Here is a 16,209-nt window from a genome sequence, read left to right on the forward strand (position 1 = left end):
ACAGCTCTGCTGCCGAATTTCAACTAGAGACCACTTAGACTTTGGCAAATTTCAAATACATCCTGATGTGTCAGGTGAAAATATCATTATGAACCAACCTTAGAATCATAGGGTTGGAAGGTACCTCCAGGGTCATCTAGTCCAACCCCCTGCACAATGCAGGAAATTCATAAAAACTCAGTGATCCTTGCTCCATGCCCAGATGGGTCTTTCCAGGACTCATACTGATTCCAAAGAGCAATGGCCCATCCTGATTCCAAAGAGGAGATGAAAAAGAGTCCAGTAGCACCTTTAAGACTAACCAATTTTATTGTAGCATAAGCTTTCGAGAACCACGTTCTCTTCATCAGATGCATGGAGGGCAGAAGGAAACTGGCCAAATATAGAGGAGGAGGGGGGGAAGGGGGGAAGGAGGAGAGGGGGGATGTAAACAACTCCTTTGATATGGAGATGCAGACAGCTCCTTTTGGTGTGGGGATCAGTTTGCTTGTGTAAAGATTCAAAGGAGTTTGCCGTGTTAGTTAGTAGTAGCAAAATCAAAAAGAGTTCAACAGCACTGCAGCACAAGCCCTCGATAACCACAGTCCTCCCCGCCAGATGCATCTGACAAAGGGAACCATGGTCCTTGAAAGCCCACACCAGGCGCCACTGGGCTCCCCCTGACCCCGCCTCTGTAAAGGAAATCAGTTACCTGTGATAATTAGATAACCATTCATAGTCCCTATTCAATCCCATCTTGACAGAGTCAGATTTGCATATGAATTCCAATTCAGCAGCTTCCCGTTGGATTTTGTTTTTGAAAGGTTTCTGTTGAACTACAGCGACCTTTAAGTCTTTGATGGAATGTCCTGGTAGATTGAAGTGTTCTCCCACACTGCAAAAGGTGTGAGGTGGAGTTGGACTGAGGGAGGGGTGGTGTGGTGTGGTGGGCCCTTCGGCAGGTTCATGTGAGAGGTTCGGATTGAAATAATCCCTAGAAAGGTCATGTACCATCTCCCCATGAACATTTAAAAACTCAGCTGCCATACTGACCTTTATATAAAATCCCTTTTCAGGAGTCTTTTACTGTCTTTCTTCAACTGTCTGCAGTTTCCTTGACCTAAATTTTACCTCAGAACACAGAGTTCCACAGCCGACCCATCAGCCTGCCAGCCACACAGGAAAGCCAGGCCCCACAGGGAGATTGGCAAACCTAGAGGGGAGGTGTATTTTTACCTCAGGACACGTCCAATGATTGCGAGTCATTGAATGTCCTGAGTACTGCATGTGTCCTGCATACTTTTTTTTAAAGTCATTTTTTATTGAATGGGTTAACATACATTCCTTTAAAATATACATTTCATTTACCCTTCAAATTGATATATATATATATGCCCCCATCCCTTCCCCCTCCCCTTTCCCCTTTTTGACTTCCAACAGCACTAGAACCGCTTTATTTCTTATCATTACCTCTATTCACACTATAGTCCCTATTATCAAAGGTAAAGTTCATATACATTTTCCACACCTCTTAGTAGTTCTCTGAAGTCCACAAATGTCCTCTCATTTATTTATTTATTTATTTATTATTTATTTTTTCAATTTATATACCATCCATCCCCAGGGGCTCTGGGCGGTGAACAGTTAAAATCAATAAAAACAAGAACTAAAATCAATATACAAATAATAAAACAAATTAACACAGTGCAGTGGTGGGGAGAACCCTCCCCCACCCCAAAGGTGGGAGGCCGATATGTCACCTCCCCCTTCAATCACCGAATGCCTGGTGGAACATCTCTGTCTTACAGGCCCAGCAGAATGATAATATGTCCCGCTTGGCCCGGGTTTCGATTGACAGAGCGTTCCACCAGGCTGGGGCCAGGACTGAAAAGGCTCTGGCCCTGGTTGAAGCGAGGCGGGCTTCCTTAGGGCCGGGGACCACAAGTAAATATTTATTCGCTGATCGAAGCGATCTCCGGGGAACGTACAGGGAGAGGCGGTCCCGAAGATATGCCGGTCCCAACCCGCTCAGGGCTTTAAAGGTAAGAACCAACACCTTGAACCTGATTCGGAATTCAACCGGAAGCCAGTGCAGCTGGCGCAGGACAGGTGTGATGTGTGACTGGTAAGGTATACCAGTCAGGACCCGTGCTGCCGCATTCTGGACCAGTTGTAGTTTCCGGATCAGGCCCAGGGGTAGCCCAGCGTAGAGTGAGTTACAGTAATCTAGCTTGGAGGTGACCGTTGCATGGATCACTGTAGCCAGGTCCTGGGGCGTCAGGTAGGGGGCAAGTTGCCTGATCTGACGAAGATGGAAAAATGCAGACTTTGCAACCGCCGTGACCTGGGCCTCCATCGATAGGGAGGCATCCAGGAGCACACCCAGACTCTTTACCACTGGCAAAGTTGCCAGTGGTGTCCCATCACGGCAGGGAGCTGGATCCCAACATCTGGCAGCCCCCGTCCTCGCTGCAGGACCTCCGTCTTCACTGGGTTCAATTTCAGCCTGCTCTGTTTCAACCATGCCGTCACAGCCTCCAAAGCTCTGGCCAGATTGTCTGGGGCCGTGTCTGGCCGTCCGTCCATCAACAGAAAAAGTTGGGTGTCATCCGCGTATTGATGACAACCCAGCCCAAACCTCCGCACCAACTGGGTGAGGGGGTGCATATAGATGTTAAATAACATCGGGGAGAGTATCGCCCCTTGGGGAACCCCGCACACCAAAGGGTGACGGAGCGATAGATCTCCCCCGAGCGCCACCCTCTGTCCCCGACCCTGGAGAAAGGAGACCAGCCACTGTAAGGCTGTCCCCCTAATCTCCACGTCAGCAAGGCGGCTGGCCAACAAATCATAGTCAACCGTGTCAAACGCTGCTGTGAGATCAAGTAACACAAGCAGCGCTGACCTGCCTCGATCCAGATGCCTGCGAAGGTCGTCTGTGAGGGCAACCAAGGCTGTCTCCGTCCCATGGCCAGGACGGAAGCCAGACTGGAATGGGTCCAGGACTAGAGCATCATTCAGGAATTCCTGCAGTTGTACCGCCACCGCCCGCTCAATCACCTTGCCCAGGAACGGGAGGTTCGACACTGGGCGGTAACTGGACGGGTTGGTGGGGTCCAAAGATGTTTTTTTCAGGAGGGGCCGCACTACCGCCTCCTTTAACACTCCTGGAAAAACCCCAGAGCTCAGGGAGATGTTAACAATGGCCTCCAAATGGTCCCGTTGCCCCTCCGAGCTGGCCTTCACCAGCCAGGATGGGCAGGGGTCCAGAGGACAGGTGGTTGGCCTCATCCCCTGCAGGATCCTGTCAACATCGTCCTGAGAGAGCAGCCTGAAATGGTCTAATATGGACCCAGAAGACGGCCAAGGGGTCATGTCCCACTTATTTTCCAGATAGTCCTTAAATTTCCTCCAATCAGTTAAAAATTCATTTGGATTTTGCTCCCTCAACTTTCTTGTCATTTTGTCCATCTCCGCCATGTGCAACAATTTTTGAATCCATTCTTCCACTTCTGGTATGTCTTCTTGTTTCCAGTATTGTGCATACAATATTCTTGCTGCTACAGTCATAAAATAACTGTCCTGTCTCCCATATTTACTTTTTGCATATTTCGTCCTAGCAACAACATTTCTGGGCTCTTCAACAAATTACATTTCATAATTGACAGCATTTCCACATAAATCTTAGACCAAAAATTTTTGGCCTTATCACAAGTCTACCACATGTGGTAAAAAGAGCCCTCGAGTTTTTTACACTTCCAACATTTATTTGACATGTCACTGTTTGCATTTGCTAATTTTTTCAGCGTTAAATACCATCTGTAAATCATCTTATATCCATTCTCTTTCAAATTGTTACATGTAGATGTCTTCAGTGTGTTCCTCCATAAAAATTCCCAATTCTCCATTGTAACATCTTTGCATGTGTCCTGTTGGGATGATGATCAAGGCTGCATATGCAAATGACCTCAGGGCAGAGTGGCTGAGTTGACAGTTGGTGGCAGTTGGTGGCGGGGGGGGGGGAGGGATGAGCAGCCTCCCAGCCACACAGGGAAGCTGTATCCCTATGGGAAAACACATTTTACCCCCTTTTACCCCCTTAGGGGGCGAATTTCTTAAAATCCAGTCTTAGTGAGCCTCTACATTACAAAAGGAATGTTCTCCCCAAATTTCACATTTCTAGGCCCAGGGGTTTGGGCTGGGGGTCAGTCAGGACACTTGTCTTTATATATATATATAGAAGATAGGGGAGGGCTCCTGGATGTCTGTCAGGTTTGTTACCCACAGCTCTTCCATATTGCTTGCCTGATGTGTTTTTCCAGTACTGTTTATGTTCACAGGAGCAGCCTGGTTCCCGAGACAGCCTTATCTAGGATGGCTCACCACAGAGAACTTGAGAGTCAACTCCTTTCGCTTTCCCACCTTCTGTACTAATTGGGTAGACACCGAGGGTGGGGGCTGGATGAAAAGGGTGATATACTATAGCAAGCACTTAACACATCATTCTCAACAAGAGATCTGTGTACAGCCAAAGCTTCTTTTAGCCTTTGGATTATCTATGGACTCTTGTACTTTCTGAATATATATTCTCTCAGTAAATAACCTTTGACCTTGGATTTCTTGCTGCAAGGGGTGGGAGATGAAATCAGAGTATCCTGCTTTCCATAGACTGACAATGTCTGCTACTTGGGGGTGACACAGCCCCTGCCCCCAGCATGATTCTGTTCAGCCTCTCTCCTTTTCTCACTCCCCCCTCTCTCACACAGACAGATAAAAAATGTTTCATGAAAAACCTATGGCCCAAATGCCTTTATGCATTTTCAAAGCGCCTCTCCCAAGCTCCCACAAAATATGAACTTTCTTTTTTCATTCTAGGCAAAAGCACATATGGTCCCCAAGACTCTGAGAATGTACAGAGTGACTTTATCCCAAAGGTAACTATTTTTTTCCTGGAAAATTTGGATTCTCATGTCTACTCATAGTAGCACTGTGGAATTTGGAGACCCAAGTTCCAATTCTTACTTAGCTGAGAAGCTTCCTGGGCCAGCCACTTAATCTTTCAGTCTAAAGGGTTGTTGCATGGCTTTTTTTCAGCTGGAACGCGGTGGAATGGAGTTCCGGAACCTCTTGAAAATGGTCACATGGCTGGTGGCCCCGCCCCCTGATCTCCAGACAGAGGGGAGTTTAGATTGCCCTCTGCGCCGCTGGAGCAGCGTGGAGGGCAATCTAAACTCCCCTCTGTCTGGAGATCAGGGGGCGGGGCCACCAGCCATGTGACCATTTTCTCCGAGGGCAACCCACTGAGTTCCACCACCTCTTTTCCCAGACAAAAAGCCCTGGGTTGTTGTATGGAAAAACTGGGGATGGGTGGGAGGATTACTTTCTATGATGCTCTCTGCTCTGGGAGAAAGAGAGGAATGGATAGACAGATAAATAGCTCAAATAAAAATATCTACAGGACCACCAACCCTGCGTGTTTCCTGATGGCTAAGGTCAGGGCCTAGCCAACCAAGGTGGGGGATAACCAGGTGCTGCTGTCTACAACTGTCAAAGAGGAGAAGAAAAAACAAAATTATTATACGTTCTAAATTTGTTTAAAATTTTTTTTTTTGAAATTTTTAACCAAAATTATAACTATTTTTACCTTAAATGATGTGTTGAGCAGAACATTCTGATGTGCAGAGGAAGTTACCATGAGAGTCTATCCATGGTTTTATGTATAAACCTTAAGTAACCACACTTTTAATTTTTATAATTATTATTGGTATATAATCCTGGATGTGTGTTTTTGCATAATATTACATTGACCACTGAAGAAGGCCTTTGGGGCCGAAATGCATTTGGTCCATCTGTTTTTTGGTAGTCCATCCATTGTCTATGGGATATTATAAATCTGAATGTACTTGTTATTGGTCATTGGGTAATCCATCACTGTATATTAAATGTTTTAATATTGTATGTATTTGTTATGCAGGAGAAAAAACACAGGCTAAGTCAGCAATACAGCCACTCTTATCTCAATACAATATAATAAACAACAGTACACAATTACAAAATGATAAATAAATTGATTACATCATCGCCATTATTGATTATATCACATCCATTATATATTGTCATTCATCTGGCTTGAAAATATACAGACCACAACACACAAACTCAAATGAACTGTTTGGCTCAGAGTGATTAAAGACAGGTCATATAAGCTTCAATTCTCAATTGCTTTCAGTGAGCAACTGTGTGAAAGTCTCTCATTGAGGGTTGTAATTGCAGTTGTCTTCCAGCTCTCTCCAAGCCAAAGAAAAGAAAAGTGTTCCATCAGCTCGACAACCAGCTAGCTTGCAGGATTGTTTCGAATGAACACACATGTGCCTCAGCTTTCTCAAGAGCACAGGGCTAAAACAATAAACAAAGTGACATTAAATTGTAACTCCTTCTGTTTATTACAATTCACAATAGCTTTCAAGAGTTTACTTACAATAGCTTGTAAGAGCTTACTTACAATGCACCAGAAAAGCATTAAATTCAGACGCATTGCATTCGCTCTCAGACGGACCTGTTGACCGTGAAATGTAGGCCTAGACCTGCCCGTTATATAGACTCTGATTTAAAGGGACTCATACACAGTTTTTAGAGAATCAAATCCATTAAGTTGTTATCCAAAATAACAAATCCAAATATCCAAATGTCCAAATCCAAAATTCATAGAAGAATAGAAGAGGTACCCCTTACCACCTATTTTCTAACAAAAAACATACTGAGAAAGATGTGCATTTTACAGTGTTAGAGGTAGTACAGGACAGGGAGGAAAGAATACCCGGGAAAACCTTATTAAGATGAGAAATGTGGTGGATCTTCACTTTGAGCTGACACCAGGAGGTGTAAATCAGAACTGGGACCTTTCTTGTTACATTTAGGCAATTCCAAGTTATGTCAGTAGATGGTGCTAATGGACAACAACTTAATGATTTGACTCTCTAAAAACTGTGTATGAGTCCCTTTAAATCAGAGTCTATGTATCAGAGCCTGATACATGCCGGGTAAAGGGGGGGCATTGCCTCCTGTTCTGCGCCTGACTATGGCTGGGTGAAGGGTGGTAGGCATTGCTGCCTGCTCTGAGCCTGATCCCACTTGGGTGAAGGGGGGGTGGGCATTACCACCTGCTCCTTGCTGGGTGAAGGGAGGCACAGGCATTGCCTCCTGCTCTGTGCATGATCCTGACAGGTGAAGGTGGGTGGTGGGCTCTACTACCTGCTCTGTTCCTGATCCCAGCTGGGTGAAGGGGGTGCAGGCATTGCCACCTGCTCTGCTCCTGATTCCGGCAAGTTGAAGGGGGGGGCAGGCATTGCTGCATGCTTGGCTTCTGACTCCGGCATGGTGAAGACAGGGTGGGCATTGCCACCTGCTCAGTGGCTTATTCCGGTAGGATGAAGAGGGCGGGCATTGCCACTTACTCTCCTCCTTATCCTGGATGGGTGAAATGAAGAAGGGTGTTGCCTCCTGCTCTACGCCTGATCCCAAATGAGTGATGGCGGGAGCTGGGCATTGGCACCTGCTCTGCCAATAATACCAGCTGGGTTAAGGTGGGGAGGGTATTGTCACCTGCTCCACTCCTGATCCCAGTTGGGAGAAGGAGGGTGGGCATTGCCATCTGATCTGCTCCTGATCCCAGCTGGGTGAAGGGGGGTATTGTCAACTGCTCTGCTTATGATCCCAGCTGGGTTAAGTTGGGGGGTGGGCATTGCCACCTACTCTGCTCCTAATACCTGCTGGGTTAAGGCAGGAGGATGGAATTGCCTCCTGCTCTGCTCCTAATACCAGCTGGGTTAAGTTGGGAATGGGCATTGCCACCTGCTCCACTTTTGATCCCAGCCAGGTGAAGGGGGGCAGGCATTGCATTCTGATCTGCTCCTGATCCTAGCTGGGTGAAGGGGGTGGGTATTGTCACCTGCTCTGCTCCTGATCCCAGCTGGGTTAAGGTGGAGGGTGGGCATTGCCAAGTGCTCTGCTCCTAATACCACCTGGGTTAAGGTTGGGGTGGCATTACCTCCTGATCTGCTCCTAATACCAGCTGGGTTAACGAAGGGGGTGGGCATTGCCATCTGTTCTGCTTCTAATACCAGCTGGGTTAAGGCGGGGAGTGGACATTGCCACCTGCTCCGCTCCTTATACCAGCTGGGATAAGGTGGGGAGTGAGCATTGCCACCTGCTCCGCCACTAATACCAACTGGGTTAAGGCAGGGGAGGGCATTGTCAATTGCTCTGCTCCTAATACCATCTGGGTTAAGACAGGGGGCGAGCATTGCCAACTGCTCCTGTCCTGATCCCAACTGGTTCAAAATGGGGCAGGCATTGCCACCTGCTCCGCTGCTGATACCAGCTGAGTTAAGGTGGGGATTATGCATTTCCCCCTGATCAGGATCTGCTCCTGATCCCAGCTGGGTTAAGTTGGGGGTGGGCATTGTCACCTGCTCTGCTCCTAATACCTGCTGGGTTAAGACAGTGGGTGGGCCAAGCCACCTTCTCTGCTCCTGATCCCAACTGGTTCAAAATGGGGCGGGCATTGCCACCTGCTCCACTGCTGATACCAGCTGAGTTAAGGCGGGGATTATGCATTGCCACCTTCTCCGCTCCTAATACCAGCTGGGTTAAGGCAGGGGGTGGGCATTGCCATCTATTCTGCTTCTAATACCAGCTGGGTTAAGGTGGGGAGTGAGCATTGCCACCTGCTCCACCACTAATACCAATTGGGTTAAGGCAGGGGAGGGCATTGCCACCTGCTCCACTCCTAATACCATCTGGGTTAAGACAGGGGTGAGGATTGCCAACTGCTCCTCTCCTGATCCCAACTGGTTCAAAATGGGGTGGGCATTGCCGCCTGCTCCGCTGCTGATACCAGCTGAGTTAAGGTGGGGATTATACATTGCCACCTTCTCCGCTCCTAATACCAGCTGGGTTAAGGCAGGAAGAGGGCATTGCCACCTGCTCCGCTCCTAATACCAACTGAGTTAACGCAGGAAGAGGGCATTACCACCTGCTTCTAATACCAACTGGGTTAAGGTGAGGGGGTGGGCATTGCCACCTGATCCGCTCCTAATGCCAGCTGTGTTGAGGTGGGGATTATGCATTGCCACCTGCTCCACTCCTAATATCAGCTGGGTTAAGTCGAGTGGTGGGCATTGCCACCTGCCTCACTCCTAATACCAGCTGGGTGATGGTGGGAGGCAGCCATTGCCACGTGCTCCCATCCTGCTCCCGGCCTTGGCTTTCCACCATGGCACATTTTCTGGAGGGACATGGTGCCTTACCTAGGCTTCCCTCCATGGCAGCATCCTTTGGTGGTGCACCAGTGTATAAAGTGAGTTGTCTGAAATATGCTTACTCAATTATATAGTAAGTTAAATTATAATTTTGCCCTGTTACATATATTCCTAAATATTTAATTGGTTTTTTTGATGACAACACCATCTATTATTTTTTCTCTCTCTTCTTATTCTATCTTAGTTGCCACTGATAACATTATCTTAGTCTTATTTTTATTTAATTTATATCCAGAATATGATCCAAATCTGATTATTTGTTCCATTACATATTTCAGAGATAACATCCGCATAGCTTTTCATTTCTTGTTCTGCATAGGCTACTTAATTTCCTTTCCTAATCCCTGGTATTCTTCCTTTCTCTCTCTCTCTTTTCTTAAACAGTACGAAACCATACCTTCAAAATTTATTCACAGCTTCAAAATGTCCTTGTTTTAAATATTTCATTTTTCCTCTGCATTTCTTCTACTTCCAGTAAGTCTAATTGGGTTTTTTTAGTTGTTTCATTTCCTTCATTTTTTTCTTATTACCAGTAGTTTTATGTTCTTGTTCTAGTGTATTTAATTTTTCTGTTATATTCTTAATAGTCTCTTGCTTCTCTTTTTTTCTTTTGTGCAGCTATTGCCAATAAAATTCCTCTAATATAAACTTGTTGGCTTCCCATATCATTATTTAGCTTGAAATAGTCTGTCAAATCTTTCTTGCATTTTTGTACTACTTCGTCTTGTAACAGCAGTGTGTCATTTAATCTTCATCTTCTTTCTTAATTCTATTCTTTCAAATTAGCTCTATCACATTATGATCTGCTAAAATCTTTGGGAGCAGCTCTGCTTTCTTGACTTTTGTGATTAAAGTTTTTGATACCCAACACATCTATTCTGGAATATGATTGGTGTCTGCTTGAAAATATATATATAGTCTCTTTCATTTGGGTGCAATATTCTCCAAACATCTTCCAGTTTGAAGATTTGCATATAACTGAATACACTTTTTGGAAGTCTCCCACCAGTTTTTTGATCTATATGTTTTGGAATCTAACACCGCATTCATATCTCTGAAGATTAAAATCTCTCCAATAATATTTGGTAAAAATCTTCAAAATTCATTTTTAATATTGTTTAATGCGTATATTGACACTAAGTGTCCATACTCGTCCTTCTGGTAGTTTGTTCTTCACAATCAGATATCCTCCGTTATGTTCCTTTAATTCTTCAAGAACTTCCAAACTTTGATTGTTGATATATATTGCTACATTCTTTATTTCTGCTGATGCGATATAAACCTTGCCCGATCTTCTACAGTTTAATATATATTCTTGATATTTTTTCATTTGAGTTTCCTGAACGCAAAATATTATCTGCTTTTAATTCCTTCAATGGATTGAAAATGCTTTGATCGTTTAGAGGGCAAATTTAATCCATTCAGATTCACTGAAATTATTTTAAATCCATTCATTCCCCCCTTTTTTCCTCCTTTCTTTTCCTGATTGCTCTTTCCTCTTCTCTGGTTGGAAGGCCAGCATCTTCCAAAATTGAACTTTGACCAATCCCTGTCCTGCACTTGCAGCTGTTGTAAAAATGCTTCAGCTTGCTCAACTGTTGTTATTGTTTTCCTGCCCTTTGCCAGAAATATTTCTAGAGTAAAGAGGATTTTCTAATGGTATCTTATTTGGTGAGTAGTATGGGACACTTACTTCTGTTGCTAAGCTACACATTGCTTCACTTTCCTCCACACTAGTGATGTCATAAAGTAGCAACTGAGATAACACAGAAATGTTCCAGCAGTAATTGGCTGCCTTTTACTTTTGAACTTTGGAAGAAGACAAGCCCTCTCCTTCACTAGTTAAAGAAAGAAGATCTACAGGATGGGGTACATTATCTTGCCATCTTTTCATTGCTTCATACCCTTGTGGCTGGCTCTTCTAATAGGAATAATGTGGGCACAGAGAAGCTTTAGTTGCCCAACAGAATGCACCTGTGAGCAGTGGAAAGTGAGTTGCAAGGGAAAGAACTTAGCCAATGTTCCAAGCAAAATTCCACTGGCTACAAAAGAATTGATTCTGGCTAACAACAATATCACTCATTTACCACCAATGGAAATGAACTATTTAAGTGACTTGGTCTATCTGGACTGTAGCCATAACCAGATAGCTCTGGGTCTACCCTTTGCCTTTTCTAGTACAGTCAACCTGATATACTTGGATCTTAGTTACAACAAAATTACTTATATCTCTCTCCATACTTTATTACACCTGGAAAAGCTACTGCTGCTAAATCTCTCCGGCAACCCAACTCTAGCAGTGATTGAGGCACGCGCTTTCAGCGGCACCCCTATGCTGGCCTACTTGGATGTGAGTTACTGCGGCTTGAATTACGTCGACGATGATGCCCTTGAACATCTGAGCAACCTTCATACTTTGGGGATAAATAATAACCCCTGGATATGTGACTGTGCCTTGTTGGAATTTTGTACTTGGATACAGGAGTCTGCAATTTTGCTTTCAAGTAAGACCTTTTAAATCAGACACATGATCTTTCCATAGTTCAAGATTCTATGGGAGTAGATTCTTTTATCCGCAGACCATCCGTTATGCCCTTGAGGCACTCCCATACCTTTTAATTTGAGTATGATCAGGGCTTTTTTTCTGGGAAAAGAGGTGGTGGAACTCAGTGGGTTGCCCTCGGTGAAAATGGTCACATGGCTGGTGGCCCTGCCCCCTGATCTCCAGACAGAGGGGTTTAGATTGCCCTCCGTGCCGCTCAGCGGCACGGAGGGCAATCTAAACTCCCCTCTGTCTGGAGATCAGGGGGCAGGGCCACTAGCCATATGACCATTTTCAAGAGGTTCCAGAACTCCTTCCACTGCGTTCCAGCTGAAAAAAAGCCCTGAGTATGATTGTCTAGTACAGACTAGTGACCCAGGTTAGTACTGGACAAGTTTGGACCCACCAGACTTTCAGGAGGGGGGTAGAATCCCATTGTTTAATCTTGTCACCCTTCTGCTCTGACAGCCCTTTCCAGCTGCCTTCACATTGTTGTACTCTTCCTGCTACCACCCCACCCTCCTGGGCAGTAGCACTTCTCCCTCCCCCTCCATCGCCTCTACCTTTGCTGCTGACTATCTGATTGCTGCCAGCCCTCCAGGCCTGCTTACTTGCTCACAGCACCACTGCTTGGTTTGCCCCCCTCCCCCTCCCACCCCCAGGAATGCGTGCAAGGGGAATTGCAATGGCCTTCTTCTCCTGGTCTCTGCCCCTGCTGCTTTACCACCTTCTTTCTCAGGCAGAGGAGAGGGAGGGGAGAGAAAACATCTGTGGAGGGGTCACCCCTGCTGCACCGCCTTTTCTCTGGGGCAATGAGGAGAGGGTGCTGCTCGGGTAGGAAGGAATGTGAAGTGTTTTCCTTGACATTACTGGCGCAAACAGAGACAATGCTCCTCTGTCTGAGGGGACTTTAAAACCTCCCTATTTTAAAAATGTTTGGAATTTTTCTGCAAACCTGAGGGTTCCCAGGTCTGTCTGTACCTGGCCAGAACGGCCTCATTCTTTAGGGGTTTTTGATCTGCACTGGGCCAGGCTCAGAATTAGATATATGATAGAAAACTTTATATGCTTCCCTTGTTCTCTTTATTGATGACGACGACGACAACAACAACAACATTCGATTTATATACCGCCCTTCAGGACAACTTAACACCCCCTCAGAGCGGTTTACAAAGTGTGTCATTATTATCCCCACAACAATCACCCTGTGAGGTGGGTGGTCTGAGAGAGCTCTGAGAGAGCTGTGACTGACACAAGGTCGCCCAGCTGGCTTCAAGCAGAGGAGTGAGAAATCAAACTCAGCTCTCCAGATTAGAGTCTCGCCACTCTTAACCACTACACAAAACTGGCTCTATTCATGCATTTCATGTATTGTGTTCATTTGAAAGCCAGTTGCAGATTTTTACCAGTTGCTGCTTAAAATGCTCATCCGTCTTGCGTTTTATGCTTGCAGACCCTGACGACATTGTCTGTGCTGAGCCCAGCTCCTTTCAGGGCCTTCAGCTGTTTGGGCGGGTGCAACACGAACTCCATCACAGCTGCCTGGTGCACTTAGAAGCCCATGATTTTCTCAATATGGCTCTGATTGCCTTCTGCATATTTTTTGGTGGAACTCTCGTGGCTGGGTTGGTTGGCATAAGCACAGTGATGTACTACCATCCTACCATGAAGACTGATGATAATGAAGCTGAAAATGAGGAATACAGGATGATTTAGAAGTGCTCTTTTGGAACATTGGGAAGCGTCAACATCAAAAGAAAGACCATAAAGACCCTTGTTTCAGCCTCTTTGTTTTATGGTGGAGCCAGGGTGGAGTAATGGTTAAGGTGTTTTTAGGATCAGCAAAAGCCGAGAGCCAAGCTACAAGTGACGCCTGACACAGGTTGGACACTTGTCAGCTTCCCTCAAGTTTTGATGGGAAATGTAGGCAGCTTGGCGGAATGTTGGACAAGTGACAGTTGAAAAGTCCATTGGACAGCAGTCAGAGAGCGAAGCTGCGAGACCAGGATGCCTACATTTCCCATCAAAACTTGAGGGAAGCTGACAAGTGTCCGACCTGTGTCAGGCATCACTTGTAGCTTGGCTCTGAGTTCAGGTGCTTACTCTTCCAGGAAACTCATGAGGTGATCGGACATATTCTCTCGACCGAGCCTACTTGCTGGGCTTGTTTGGAGGCTAAAATGAGGAAAGGGGAACCATGTCCAGTTCTCTGAGCTCTTTTGAGGAAGGGCAGGATAACATTTATTTACTTTATTTATTGATATTATTGATCCTCACTGAAACCCAAGGAAGACTACACAGTGTAAGTTCATACAATCAACAGACATTTAAGAAACAAGACAGCAGGATAGGCAAAGATTTGAAAACAAGCAGAAATATGATACATGGCTGAAAAGATGCTGAAACAGAGGATAAGCATTTATGCCTGACATATTAATAACATAGAAATTACCCAGTAATTACCCAGACAGTACACAGTAGTATGGGCTGCAGTCCCTGTCCCTTTACCAATGTACCTCTTTGAACCATTTCCCTACTGTACAGCCCTCTTACTTGTGTTGAAAAAGCCCTCCTGAATAATTCAGTTTTGCAGAAAGCCAGGAGAGTGGGAGCCCTCCTAAGCTCATCAGGCAAGCCGTTCCACAAGGTGGAGGCCACAACCAAGAATGCGCATGTATAGGCCGTTGTTGATTTCACCCATGTGCAAGGTGGCACCTGCAAAAGGCCCTTTTCAGATGAACAAAGGTGCCATGGTGGAACACAGGCAGTCCTCCTGTAGATATGCTGAACCAAGGCCACAAAGAGCTTAGCCACCTAGCCCATACCTTGAACTGAGGCTGGTAACTGATGGGAAACCAATGAAATGACCACAGAATGGGAGCAATATGCATGGTTCTCCTAGCTCCTGTTAATAATCGAGCTGCTGGGTCTGAGGGGAGATCTATGTAGAGCATATCACAGTAGTCTATGTACACCGATGTGAGGATCCTCCCTCACTGGTGCCCTCTCCTGATGGCCTGCCATCCTACCAGCTCTCCAGGCAGGTGTCCTCCGGCCTCAGATGGGCAGGGAAGGGGGTTCCACCACCTTGTTCCTTCTCCTGCCCTGGGAGTAGCAGCACGCTCCAGCTGCCTCTCCCTGCAAAATCCTCCTTGGCCTTCACAGGAACCTGAATTTAAAGGCCTCCCCTTGCCCCACCTCCCTGGCTCTGCCCCCAATTGCCACCCAGTCTCCCTGACTGGCCCTGCTCCCAGCCTATCTGATAGGAGGGCTGGGTAGTCTCTGCAGTCTCCTGGCCCCACCTGCTCCATCCTCATCTAGGGTGGGGCATTTGGTCTGCTGTCTGCCTGGCTCACCCCAGCTGCTTCTGAACCCTCCCTTGGCATCTTGGGGCCTGCGCCTGCCTGACTTGTGCTGATGGCACCCTCCTGTGAGCCTGGATGAAGTGGAGCCATCTGGGCAACTACAGGAGACAGGTGAGTCTGCTGAGTGGCTGCAGGCTGTTCCCCAGAGTTGTGCCTGGGCGTCGGCTGCAACTGGCCTAAGGGTGGGAGAGGCCTGGAGGCCTGTAGGGGCTCCTGCAACTGAGGTACTGCCAGAGGCTGTGCTGCAGGGCCTAAAGGGGGTGCCTGCTGCTGCAGGGCTGGTGGTGGGGGTGGACAAAAGGCCGGTATCACCGGACACAAAGTGTGTTATTATTATCCACACAACAATCACTCTGTGAGGGGGATGGGGCTGAAAGAGCTCTGAGAGAGCTGTGAGTGACCAAAGGTTGCCCAGCTGGCTTCAAGTGGAGGACACTGCTAAAACTACCCTCGCTATTGATGGCACCATGCATACCAGCGCAAGTTTCCAAAGAAGAGCAAACCTACTTTAAAATATAATCGACTTAGGGGGTTCTATCCCTCTTTGTTCTAAAGAGCACCAAACTTAGTCCCCAGTCCAAGTTTGCCTCCTTGATTTATTACTTCCACTTATACTTTAAAACTGACAAAGTACAAACAGTCTGAATGTTTCTTTCCAAGTCAATCTGGGTTGCTGCTGTTATCTTGCTGACTCTGTTTTGCCGTTTAAAGATAAATGCGTGTTGGGATTTTTGCAAGTGTCCTGCATTCGGTCATGAAAGAGTTAAATTGTTATTCTGTTTGTTTAGTCAGATAACTAGTTAGCATAAGACCACTTAGGCCTCCAGTGAAAGTTCCCACCATAGAAAGGGGAGTCTTTAGTCTTAATGAGAGAATCCAGGATTGTCTATTGGATGAGCCAGTTTATTGGAGGGCAATTAGCTAGCAACATATACTAAGGCTTTATTGCTCTTTAAGTCAGTCTACAAGTGACAAATGACACTTGAACGGCAAGTGGATTGAG

The 16,209-nt window shown here is 46.2% G+C and overlaps 1 protein-coding gene across 1 annotated transcript; it reads left to right on the top strand.

Annotated features, from left to right (window-relative positions):
• Nucleotides 1-11,631: 11,631 nt before the first annotated feature.
• LOC129323603 (leucine-rich repeat-containing protein 52-like) lies at nt 11,632-13,557 on the top strand. The gene is made up of 2 exons (XM_054970129.1): nt 11,632-11,803; nt 13,295-13,557. The coding sequence occupies exons 1-2, from the start codon at nt 11,632-11,634 to the stop codon at nt 13,555-13,557; spliced, it is 435 nt and encodes a 144-aa protein (XP_054826104.1).
• Nucleotides 13,558-16,209: the final 2,652 nt, after the last annotated feature.

The sequence above is a fragment of the Eublepharis macularius genome, chromosome 2 (assembly GCF_028583425.1).
Source record: "Eublepharis macularius isolate TG4126 chromosome 2, MPM_Emac_v1.0, whole genome shotgun sequence".
Classification (NCBI taxonomy): domain Eukaryota; kingdom Metazoa; phylum Chordata; class Lepidosauria; order Squamata; family Eublepharidae; genus Eublepharis; species Eublepharis macularius.

Bases quoted from the DNA above. Each gene is read 5' to 3' on its own strand.
- LOC129323603 (XM_054970129.1), top strand. From the start codon at position 11,632: ATGCTGGCCTACTTGGATGTGAGTTACTGCGGCTTGAATTACGTCGAC. The intron at 11,804-13,294 runs GTAAGACCTTTT...TTATGCTTGCAG, and splicing joins GTCTGCAATTTTGCTTTCAA to ACCCTGACGACATTGTCTGT.